The sequence below is a fragment of the Python bivittatus genome, unplaced genomic scaffold, assembly GCF_059951505.1.
Source record: "Python bivittatus isolate LINGU-HERP-01145 unplaced genomic scaffold, Pbiv_v1 ctg000020_np1212, whole genome shotgun sequence".
NCBI classification, from domain to species: domain Eukaryota; kingdom Metazoa; phylum Chordata; class Lepidosauria; order Squamata; family Pythonidae; genus Python; species Python bivittatus.
Window position 1 is genome coordinate 42,906,112 of NW_028277030.1, and position 13,332 is coordinate 42,919,443.

At 36.6% G+C, this 13,332-nt stretch overlaps 1 protein-coding gene across 2 annotated transcripts in view; it reads left to right on the top strand.

Moving 5' to 3' along the window:
- RIMS1 (regulating synaptic membrane exocytosis 1) overlaps window positions 1–13,332 on the top strand; it is a 256,269-nt gene that overhangs the window by 109,803 nt on the left and 133,134 nt on the right. For both annotated transcript variants that reach the window (XM_088137738.1, XM_088137735.1), the window contains exon 3: window positions 12,322–12,662. In XM_088137738.1, coding sequence (XP_087993864.1) covers window positions 12,322–12,662 — 341 coding nt within the window. The remainder of the gene's footprint in view (window positions 1–12,321; window positions 12,663–13,332) is intronic.

Genomic DNA, 13,332 nt, shown 5'->3' on the forward strand with positions numbered 1-13,332 from the left:
ATTATGTGAAGACTTAGCTCTCTGGCAAAGGCTCTAATCCTGGGAATGATGGAAGGAAATAGAAGAAAAGGACAGCTAGCAGCAAGGTGGACAGTTGCAGTGGTGATGAATGCATGGTTGGCAGATCTAAAAGAACAGGTTAGCAATAGGTTGTCATGGAGAATATCTATGTGGTCACTAGAAATCAAAAAGCAACTTGATGGCACATAATCAATCAATCAATCAATCAATCAATCAGTCAATGCATTTCTAAACTTGGCTATACATAGGCTTTCTTATATGAGTTAATCTTCTAATATAACCTGTACTTTGTGAAGCAGAGACAACCAGTATCACAGGAAAATGCTCATTTTGAAAAGGATACTGAGAATATTTGCCTTTCTAGATGTTTTCCAAGAAATACGTATCTGCTCTGATTTTCCTTTTTCTTAATGTCCAGGTTGTTCATCCCACAATGCTCTACTCTTCTCCTAGACCTCTCCAAAGAATTAAATTAACCCCCTCCATCTCTTTCTTCCCCAAGTACATTGCTTCTCTCCAGTTTACTTCTCTCCACTCACAATTATTGTAGACCAAAAAAAAAAGACACACCAGATAAAATACAATGCAAGTTCACTACGCTAGTTTGTTTAATATAAAAATTTCATTACAACAGAAATTCTCTATTTTAAAAATAAAGCTGATGCTGTAGCAATATTATGGTTATGCAACAACCTTTGTTTTGCTAAGTGAATTAATCCCGGTTCTTTACGACCAATCTTTATTATTGTAGTTTTGTGTGACAGTATTTTTGTGTATGTCTCATGTATGTGTGTGTACAACAATTGCATTTACTAATGGCAGAATTTCTAGATGTAACTGACAAGTATATAGTAAAAACAAGATTTATTGTGCTCAAAGAGAGTCGATTTGGTGTAGTGGTTCAGGCACCAGGCTAGAAATCGGGAGACCGGGAGTTCTAATCCTGCCTTAGACACAAAGCCAGCTGGGTGACTTGTCCAGGCAGTCACCAGGAGTCAACAGTGACTGAAAAGTACCCCCCCCCAAAAAGAAGTGTTGAATGTGTGTAGGCAGCAAGGGGAAGGAGCTACAACATCTCCAGTTGTTTCACAGAATCGGTAAGTTTATATGTGTGAATCAGCATCCTTGATAAGTTGGTTAGAATAGGGTTATTTTAAATAAAGTTTGGTTAGTACATTTAATATTTGAGGGCAAACAAGGCCAACATCTCCTTACACTAGAACAGGTCTCTGCCTGTCTAGGTAGAAAACTCTCACTTGTGTGGAATAGTCATATTCAGGCATCATGGAACTCCTATAGAGGTTGTGTGATGATGGAAACCTCAGAGAGGGATCTGGAAGGTTTAGGTTGGTAATTGTGAGACATATAGAACCCCCTAAGCCCAGCAATAGGGAAAGGAGAGATACCCCAAATGTCATTCAGATTCTTCAGGTACATCTTCCACTTTACCTTGATTATGTATTTTACTATTCACAACTATGAAAACCATTGTGCTGAAGTGCTGCTGTTTGCTCCCTTGGCAGATTTTGCATAATAAAGTAGGCCGGAGGGGAAGATGCAGGAATATGAGAGGGTTGCAAGTAGGTGTCAATGCAGTCTGTAAAACTGAATGATGGAGACAAGGTTATGGCATGCAACAAACTTCATCTGGAGCATCCCCTATACAGTGGAACCTTGGGTTACGAATGCTTCTGTTAATGAACTTTTCGGGTTACGACCAGCTCCGGCCGCAAAATTTTGCCTCGGTTTGCAAACTCCGCCTTGGGGTACGAACAGGATACGCGGCCATTTTCCCTCCCGTGACACGGTCTATGGCCATTTTTCCACCCCTGACACATGGTCTGCGGCCATTTTCCGCCCCTGACACATGGTCCGCGGCCATTTTCCGCCCCTGACACGTGGTCCGTGGCCATTTTCCCGCCCCTGACACGTGGTCCGCAGCCATTTTTATGCCCCTGACACGTGGTCCGTGGCCATTTTCCCTCCCGTGACACGTCCGTGGCCATTTTCCGCCCCTGACACGTGGTCTGCGGCCATTTTTCCGCCCCTGACACGTGGTCCACGGCCATTTTCTGCCCCTGACACATGGTCGTAGGGAGGGGGACTCTCCCTCCAAGCAATAGCTGCCTCCCTGTCCTCCACACCAGAACGGATTAACGGTAATTACATTGAATCTTATGGGGAAATTTGCTTCGGGTTGCGACCAATTCGGGCTGTGACCAGAGTCACGGAACGAATTAAGTTCGTAACCCTAGGTACCACTGTATTTGAAACATTGCAGGTGTTTAATGGTGAAGACATTTCACATAATAGATTTATCCCCATTTTTAAAATTTGTCTCCAAATAATTACCTTTGTATTGGTGGTAATAAAAATAAACTATTGAAAATAGAGAATTGGACCAAGTTGCAGATCACTGCAAATATTGTACTGAAAAGCCAGTATGCCTTTGATGGGCCATTGGCGGTTTGCCTGATTAATTTAATCAAAATGGGGCTTCCCTCTGTATATATGTATGTGTGCCTTGTATACGTATGTGTGTTTGTGTACATGCATACACAAACATTTCCATACATATTTACAAGAGTATCATATGCATAAATTAATGGGTGAGGTAGGAGAAATTGCCAGGATTGGTTTCAGGTGAATTGGCAACTCTGGTGAGGAAGTTGGGCATGGCATATGATGTGGTTTTGTTTTGTTTTGTTTTTTACTTCCATTGGGGAGGATTGCGTTAAATTCTGGACTGTGTTCCTTTTTTATGAATGTGACATAAAGGAAGTGGGATTGGGGGGTGGTAGCATCTTGAAAATAACAGTGAATTTCTTTGTGAAATATATTACAGCACAATTTGATAGTATTTGCCTTTCTGTATACGATTGGAGTCTTTTTCATTTATCATTTATTTAGCATTAAGGGTCCTGTGCAACTTTGCTGATGTTGTATTCATGGCAAAGGGGGAAAAAAACCCAATATATTGTTTGGGGTGAACTGGATGTAGCTCAAATTGCTGTAAACCAGGAAAATGATTATTGCATATAAGGTATTTTTCTGTTCTGCATAGCATATTCTATTATTGATGACACGTGGTTAACTTTTGAATTTAATAACAAAAGAATGAGTACTTAGTTCCTCAAAGAACTTCACATTTATATTCCTATGCAATATTAAGGCAGTAATCATCCTTACGATTTGTAGTAGTTGTAAACACACAACTACTTTTAAAAAGTTCACAAATGGACTTTTCTCTGTAGATGCTTTTCTCTGTTTTTATGGAAAGTGAGAAATGTTATGTATGAAAAGCGGAATTTACCCCAAGAACGGATTCAGGAATGAGGTTCTAAGATCTGATGTTTGTTTAACAGTGAGGCATATCTTTTTCAATTTGGGGGGCACAATTCTACCAATGTAAGCTTTTTAAAGTCACATTAAAGTATTGGTTAAAAGTAAATGCCCAACACATTCTGATAAAGATGGAATAGGATCTGGCAGTTAACTTGCTTGAGTTCCTTATTGTAACTTGGAATCAGAATTCAAGTCAAGAAGTTATGGCCATGTGCTTCCTTCTTAATAAGTTGATGTCTCCAAAGAATAGGGAGAAAGTTTAGGAAAAAGAAACCTTTTCCTATATTCCACTCTTCAGCAACATCCTTACTCATTGTTCATTGCAATGAAATAGTCAAGTTGGGAAATGATAGGTAGGTAGATTTGTTCTGTGCAACATGGGGAAGGGAGGGGTATTTTTAGGAAAAAGAGGGAAAAAAAGCAGTTTCTGAAATCTCCCAGTCTGAGACCTGATCAGTGCTGCAAACTTCCTGTTTTGGGTTGGCTGATACCTTGAATAGAGAAAGTTGTGTTAAAGCTTGTGAAAATGTACTAAGACACTTTATTGGGCCCCCGCGTTCCATCTAATATTGAACTTTTTTGTGGAATCTATTAGTCTGGTAACAAAACAGAAATTTGCTTTCACTTCTCCTCCATTATGCAGGAACAGCCCAACAAGAACCAAGCACAGTCAATGGCCTTGGGGAACAATTGATTTGATTAAGCTGCGAGTAGCTCATACTATTCTGGCAGGGGAATGGAATTAGGGTTGGGAGAAATGTGCCGTGGAATATGTATCTCTTGGTCCTCACAAATCCAAGATGTTTAGTCTTTTGAAAACTCTTAACCACATTGCATTTTAAGGAGCCTGGGGGCAGCATTAAGGAAGACTAGAGGGAAAAGCCTTCATTCTATCGTAATTACTTGCCTCTCTGAGGACTCTTTAAACTGTAGAGGCTTTGAGTTTTCCACATCTTAAAATTACCTTGGAGTAATTTTAAGGTCTGGGGAATGTGTGTTGTGAGGCTCATGTCTCCTGAGTCTATGTTTGTTTGTTTTTTTAACTCTCTTAAATTATGAGGCAAGAAATACAGACATAGTCCATTGTGATTGCTCCTGTTCCCTCTATTGTTGTTCGATTCAACTAGTCTCAAAGGTCAGCAGTCAGAGCTATAGAGTGGTTGGACTATTGAACTAGACTGCTGAGTGGACAGGAGGTTTTCATCTACTTTCAAATCTCAGCAATCTCTCACTATGGCAAAAAGAAAAAAATCCAAGTTGTTCCCTGCCCAACAGGACAGCTTCTATTTATGTATTTTTTGAAGTCTATGTATGTGGCAAACCCTCCCCCACAACTTTATGAAAATAAATGATTGCTAAGATAACAATGGGATAAAAATTATGAGATCAACATAGTAAAGCCAGAATATTTTATCAACTGGAATGTGAATGTGGTTGTATATCACTGTATATGAAACACTGCCTCAAGAGAAAAAACACCTTAATGTGTATGATTCCTACCTAGCTCTACGTCTACACATCAATTTTTAAAAAGCAGATATGGACACTGCTTGTAACAAGATCCATAAAGTACAGAGTTGACAGTAGCAAGATATAATCCATCTATCTGTTTTCACTGAGTTTAGAATGGCTTCTATTTAAGCACTGATTTTGCTATTTTATTGATCAGGTTGTTAGAAGAATTGACCCATTAATGGTATCAGCCTGATTAGAAACAAAATCATACTGTAATTCAGTATAGTATATTTTGTGAAACTTACTAATGTTAACATGAAGTAGATGATGCATTCTTTGCCTGATGTGTATTTTTAAAAATCATGGTGGGAATCAAGTTTATTTAGAACTCTGTATTTGATATGTCCAGTTCGATCATAGTTGAATTATCTGTTTTACTTTTGACTAAAGTTTACTCTCAAATTGGATCCGCCACAATACCTTATTCATCTCTAATTATAGACAGTTACCTCACAAAAAGTATTTTGTTCTTTTTCTTTCTCTTGGCTCTCAGAGAGAAATCAAGGACAGAATTAGAGTCATTCACAGTTTTGGGGGAAGCTCAGAAAAGGATCCTCATCCTTCAAAGAAGGTTTAAATGGACTTACAAATGCTTATAAATTAAGTAGCCAAACAACAGTCAAAACATAAATTTTAATAATTTTCAATTGGGTTCTTATCTCTGCAGTTTATTTAAGATATTAAAGTAGAGCATAGTAATCAAGTCAACTCTAAGTATTTTTGATCGATATTTATATAGATCCATTTCAATCAGAATTTCATCTGAGTTCATGCTGCCTTGGATGCACTAATTGATGGTTTTTCATTAGAAGATACACAGTTATCTTAGTTTAAATTGCTGAACAAATACAGCATGAACAATAAGGATGGGGTAGGATTACTGGATGGATGCCAGTTTTTGCACTTCCCTACTGGTCTGCTGGAGAAAGTGTTGGTTAACATACGAGCAATTCACAGCACTGTAACAAAGTCAGGATAATTGTGCATCTATGTGGATTGGTTTATGAGGGTTTGGAGATGAAAACAGGAAGACAGTGGGAACAGGAGTCTTATGTCAATGATAAAATGGCTGAGGACAATCAAACTAAACTTTAATCTAGGCAAGGTGGAGAGACTATTGCTTAGGTTATTGATAAGTAAACATCTGTCTGTACCTGTGTTGGTAATCTTAGCCTAAGTCTTTGTATTGAACGCTGTGGGGATCTTCACTCATTCCCAGTCTATGCTCCATCACACCATTGTAAAATAGCATTAGGAAAGCAATATATATAGTTCACATCTAAATCACTACTGCATACAGGCTATGTAATAGCTCTTGGATGCGCTAAATATTCATGTCAGAGACCCCTAGAATTATTGCTCAGAGTAGAAGCTATTTAATCCTTCAGACAACTCTGGCAATGTCTAACAGGATTACTTCCTATTATAAGAAGTGGCATGAGTTTTATAGTCCAATTTATTTAGATTTAGTTTGTAAGATTCAGTATATGAGGATTTTTAGTTAGTTATATAGGCACCACTGAGTTGTGTTCAACTTCTAGTTGTGCCTTGTCAAATGCCATTTGGGTTACTAAGATACCCATTTTTCTGTTTTCAAACATTTTCACAATAAAATGAAAAGGATTATCAATTTTCAAGGAGAATCTCTTTGCCGCCTTAAAATGTGAACTTTGGCGGGGATGTGCATGACTGTAGTTCAGTGCATACTGACCTAGATTTAACTGTATTGAGCTCACTAATGTTTAAGTGCAAACAGTACAGCCTTTCTGACCTGGATGCCATTCTGATATTTGGAGAGATATAAACCATGGGGTACCCCATGGATCTCTAATGGAATCAGGGTTTTTTTATTTACTTGTTCATTAATGAACTGATGGTAGGGATAAGCAATGAGTGGCCACGTGAGTTGATTATATGAAATTATGTAGAATGGTTCAAACTAAAAGAGATAATGAATATCTCTAAAAAGATAATTCCAAACAATAAGAATGGGCAAGAAATGCTAAATGCAGTTCAATATAAATAAGCAAAAGTTTGATTCATGCATTTCTTAAAGAAGATAGCTTAGCATCATAAAATGGGCTCATAGCATTCACACTTCTTGGAAAAATAGGTACTTATACAAAAGAGGATTCATGCTGTTTGTAGCAGGGGCAGGTAAAACCTATTTTTAGATAATGGATAGATTTGGAATTTGGGGAGCATATTGTGGATACTCCCTGTCATAGAACTGGCTTGAGAGAGTTTGCACATACTGTACGTTCACAAAATTACCTGCAAACAAGTGATGTTCCCTATCACCTTCTACCACTCCATAATCACCACACTGCTTCCCACTGCCTTATAGTACTATTTTCTTCAGCTCTGTCTCCTTTCACAAGGCAGTAGAAGGGGACATTTCCATTCTGAGCCTTTCAATTTCCTAACAAACATCTTCCCCTATTCATCTTTCTTTTCATTTCACTTGTTCCAATCTGAAGTTACTTTTGCTGTGCATGGATGGTTAATTCTTGACATCATTCCAAAAAGAAGCTTTAATTGAAATGGGATAGAAGGGTGGGGGGAGAGAAAATGTGCAGGCACTGTGTATCACAAGAGACTACCGGGGCCAATGGTAAGATGTCTGGAAAGATTTAATACTGTTGATTTAGCTAACCTGCTTCTAGTAGGTAACTGTGCATTTTGACTGATAATATTTCAGAATCTTGGGAGAAGATTAAATCTAATTAATAAAGATATGCATCTCCTGTTACATTTCATTTTTAGAAAATTTTCTGCCACCTTGTACAAATACAATCAGTAGTATTGGCATCGAATCCTTGCACTATAACAAAAACTGCTTTATATACTTCACAACATGGTGCGTTTTTGCCAACACTTAAATGCCGGAAACGGCTATGAAAAGAAATACAATCCATGCAGAAATTCTGCATAATTCTGGCATACTTAATGACATTAAATGAGATGGCATTAAATTTAATAGCAGTTTACTAATTTTGGCTAGTAATAAAGTAATAATACAGCTAAAAGCAGTGTGGAAGATGCATGCTGCATAAAACTAGTTGGAATCAATGGCCAATACTCATAGTAATTCCAAAAATAGTAGATTTGATTCTTAGAGTTTTAGCAGAACTTCAGCTATGTTATGGAATATATCCTCTGAAATGTTGTACAGATTCAGAGTCATACACGTTCTGTCCAGAGAGCATTTGGGAGCATGGAAAATCTGGTTTATGGCTTAATAGCAAACACACAGGGTGGGGGCTCTTGTTCCCAGGGAGTATGATTTGTTTTGAAGTTGCTTCATTGGTTGGACATGGTGTAATAGCTTCTTCTGGCATGAACAAGCTGGAGGGGGAACCCGTGCTTTGTTCTTTCATAGCTGGAAGAAGCCTCTGAGCATGTTCCCAAGTCATCATATGCCACACATTCTGTGTTGTCCAAACAAAGGCAATGAAAGCTACGGGGGCAGTTATGAGTACCCAACTTTCTCTATATCTAAGATCTTGTAGAACTTTTTAATAAACAGCTATAACATGCAACTACATCAAAACCAAACATAGCAGGAAGCAAGAATTAGACCAATACTATCTGGGGACTCACAAAATTCCCATCAATGCAATACTGTAGACGTTCTATAAACCAATAGAGTAGATAATTACTTAAATGTTATGTTTTATTTAATTCTAATTTGTATAGATAGCATTTGAACATAAAATTGCAAATGCTATTTTATTTATGTCGTATGCTTTTGTCATAACTCTGCAATCATTTTCAAGTTGTGTCTTCATATTGTATTAGTACAGGAATAATGTATCTGCTAGCCACGGACCACTGTTGGAAGGGCCAGAGACAGTAAGTGTGCCGCTTGTATGTAGATGTGACTGAAGCACCATGGGCTGTTCACATGAGCTCAAGCTTTTAGTCTTCAGAAGCATGTTTTTACCACCCTATATACTTTAATATGGGCTTGTGTGAGAATTCTTGATGCTAGCACAATGGGATCCTGTATGCTTGAATTTAACATTTAGTTTGAACATGAACAATTCTTGTCCAGTGGAACACAGACCGATATGTTTCACCATGCTAGCAGTGCAGTTCTACACCCAGGCTGGAGTGCTTCTAATCTGCACAGTTATGAAATGAAAGAATTTACGGCTGAATGCTGCATCAGGCACAATTGAGAAAAAGAGTGAATTGCGCACGTATTTCTGTCCCCCTATTGAGTCATTGGAATGAATTAAAAAAAAAAATTAACAGAAACTTTCCTCCAGTTCCTGGTGAGTTGTGTTCAGAAGCCATGTGAAAGGATTATAATCCTTCATCAGTATTTTTGTGGGTTGTTTAACATCTGTGGATTGTTAAAATAAATTATTACACAGGCCTGCTTTAATTTAGATTAGTTTGGATTATGGCCCAGTATTTTCAATCAGGATATAATTCCTGCATGCTGCTTAGATTGCTTGCGCCACGTACTGCCCTACTAAATATTTTTCAGTAAGCAGCTTTCTCACCAAAACCATGATATCACTTCAAGGCTTTATTTTCCACTCTTTTGAGGAAGGGCTTTTGTCTCTATCCACCCCACCTATCTGGACAGAATGTAGTTCAACTGAGCATATAGTGAGTAACTAAACTCTGACGACATGCCTAAGCAGAGTTGGTAGCATGTGAGTATAATGTAGATTATTTTTCGTTTAAAATAGACGGTATGTGTGTGTGTAAATGCTCCAGTTAATAGCTGTAAGCATGGCATTTGCATTTCTAGGTGTTTTGTTTTTGTTTTTTAAGAAAATTGTGCCTGTATGGTTAAATGTATATTTGGGTAATGACTGGTTTAGTTATTTTCTAGACATAGTTATTCCCATAAGAAAAAACAACAGTGGTACAAAAACATGCAAGCATGTAGAAATAAATTCATATAGAAAGAATGGTTTTAAAAGTTGTGCTTGTTTCGCAAATATTGGATAAAGAGAAATACTATCCCAATGTTATACTGAAACTTATGTTAAAAATGTCAAAATTAAAGCCTTTTCACAATGATATATACAATAGTAGGCTTGGTTTTTACCTATTTTTTTTTTTTTATCCAATACAGTGTGTAGCTCCTACAAGTAACTGCACAACAGATAATCCATTTTAATTTGCTAATTTGGATTAGAAATACATCATAGTATCTTGCATGCTAGCAGTCAATCTAGGTTTGGGGCATTTAACAGAATTGGACGACACTCTGATTCTTTCCGTGGGTCATGAGATGTTATATGTGCAATTCAAATACAGATTCACACATTTAACTTTTCTAGTCATTGATCACTAATCATGTTTCAGTTTGACTTTTAATCTGTACAATATAATGTTAAGTTACTTTCAGTTCTCCATTTCATAAAGCTTAAGAAATGTTCAGTTGCTTCCTGTTTTTTTATTGATTTTGCCACTATTATTTTACTGGAGTTTCTTTTTAAGTAAACTTATTTACTCCGTTCCTGGTGTGCATTTTTATGAAAATCCCTTTTATAAACACACACAAAGTTTTACATTGTTAATATGTTCTTTTCTTGTATGAAAATATTTTTTTTCTGACAATGCATACACACATTTGATTTTTCATTTCATACATCAACTTTAAATATTTAATAAAAGTGTTATATAATAAGATCTGGTTTAATTATAATCAATGAGAGTATAATGAATTAGAATGAAATATAATAAATTTCCAATTAGTTTGAAAAGTATTTGTATGCATTATATGCTCTTAAAGATTTACTTGGTTTTATTTACTTGGCTATATCCAAACTTTATTGTCAGTGGGTGTATGAAATTGTTTTGCATTTCTTGACATCCTTTGGGCTGCTCCTTATAATGACTGTTGCAGAATTATTCATTTGCATTATTACCAAGTTATATTGAGTCTATACTATATTTGGGAATATTTAATGGAAAGTAGTATTACTTTTTACATTATCAGTTGTTTTCTCATTAGTGAATAGCAGTAACAGTTCAATATTTTTCCATTTTTAAAAAAATTATTATTTGTTTTAGTGTATTTAAATTATTAAAAACTATATAGCTTAATATCCATTTTAATATACAATTGACTTTATTTTTCTGTTTCACATTTGAATGCTTCAATTTTTAAAAATAATTTCTGATATTATGTGTCATAAATATGTCTATAATTTTTCTTTTTAAGCAATGTATTATGTGTATTTATTTTCATTTATCTCATTTCACTAAACTATCTATTTTCCATTAAATTTACTCAGAAGTCATTGAACATAAGAAGGGTATAGATAGCTATAGATATGACTTCATAGATTTGTTCATGATCCTTATTGCTAGCATATGATCTTAAAATATGGTATAATATCCACTATTTGAGTGCAGGGGGAAAGTTGTTTTTTTTTTTAAAGAAAGGAAAAACAATAATAAGCCAGGAATTTTATGCTGGTGAGTGGTTAGACTGTTAAGGCACCATATAATCATCATTCTTGTAATAAGAGATGTTGATCTTCTTAAATCTTTTCTAACACAGAGCTTTGATTTCTTTTTTAAAAATGAAGTTTCTATGTAAATTTAATCATCTGATTAAGTTTAAATGTATAATAGTAGACCTGAGGCACATCACATTTGGGAGTGTTAGAAGTATAAATGATTGATTGACTTTTAATGTACACAAACCTTTGATGTTTAATTGAAAGGGTAAAAAACATTTTACTATACTATATTAATTAGCTGTTAATTCAAATAAATGGATGAAAGACAGTCTCCAGACTGAATAACATAACCCAAAGATCAGCTATATTTCACATCATACATGAGCAGTGCTTGCTACCCTAAAATCAGTCTTATTGTAATCCTTCCAATCTTTTCTAATCCTCCATTGGTATGATTCAGCTACAGAATCAGGGTGACTGCAAGTTTATTTTTATTTTCATGCCATTCCTTTCTAGGGCAACATCAAAACTTGTCTTTTATCAGAGTAGACAATTTATGTTTTGTCTTTTTTGGCTATTAGCAGAATTCCAAGATCTGTGGTAGGAAGGGTCTTTCACATTGTCTGGTGCATGAATCTCTTAAACTGAAAATGCCACGGATTGAACCAGGGGACCTTCTGCATGCAATGTACTGGAACTATAACCACCAATGTTTTACTTCATAATTACGTGGGATTTGAATTTGGATCTCCTCAGTCATAGCCTAACCACTATAGTTCACTAACTCTTTGAATGTTGAATGTTTGGTGTGGCAAAGCTCAAATATTTAAATATATTCTATTTGGTTATTGTGAGCAAAGTAGCATACTCCATAAATATGTCCTGAGCATGAGATCCAACACAAATTTCACAAAGGAAAATCTGCTGTTTGTGAATGTGTAGGTAAACTTGTTCTTAGAAACTAATGTCAGATACTTAGACTGTTATTTTTCTTTGTAACTAGGTTATGTGGGTATGCAACTTATGCCGGAAGCAACAAGAGATCCTAACTAAATCTGGAGCATGGTTTTTCGGAAGTGGTCCGCAACAGCCATCCAGTCAGGATGGAACACTGAGTGACACAGCTACTGGTGGTGGTTCAGAATCACCTAGAGAAAAGAAAGCAAGGCTTCAGGAACGGTCACGATCTCAAATACCCCTAAGCACAGCAGCCACAACTTCACAAGAAATATCCTCTGGTGTGCAAGCAAACAGAAGGAAAGCCCCAGAAGTGTCACAACAAGCTATGGGCCTGGAACAGAAACAAACTGCATCAAGATCTAGAAGTGAACCCCCAAGAGAGAGGTAATATTGATGCTAATGGCCTGTTCCCATATAATTATGGGAAAACCACAACTGTAAGATTAGGTAGTGGGGGGTTATTATTATAAATACATAAATTCACGTGTACTTTGTAATGGGATGCCCAGAAGCTTATTGTCAATGGCTGAAGCATTGATGGTGGGGGAGAACTTTGAGGCTGCCTTCAACAGCCACTCTTGCCATACTCAGCTAGCATAGACTGAGAGAGGAATTTCAGTTGCCTGTTCTACCAAACTGAGAAGAGCAAGGGCAGAGAAGACACGTACATGAGAAATCAGAAAATGGAATAAAAATGGATCTCTGTTTCCAAAATACACACACACATGATCAGCCCAAGAACACCCATTGCTTGGCATGGGAAAGACATCCATTATTTGAATTGAGAGGAAAATCCACTGTTCACCCTGCTACTGTTGCCCTCCTACTCCTCTCTACAATGCATTCGTTCCCTTTTCATCTCTTCCCCAGTGGTCATACATTGTGTGTCCTTGGAGCAATAAATTGTAATGGGGTCACAGTGATTGCCTGTGCAGAACATCCTGCAGAGTGCATCCAAAGTGATCCAGAAACTGGTACAGCCAGTTCCATACATAGGATTATATATTAAGATTTAATTAACAATGTTTACCTACAGTCCATTTACAATGCATTA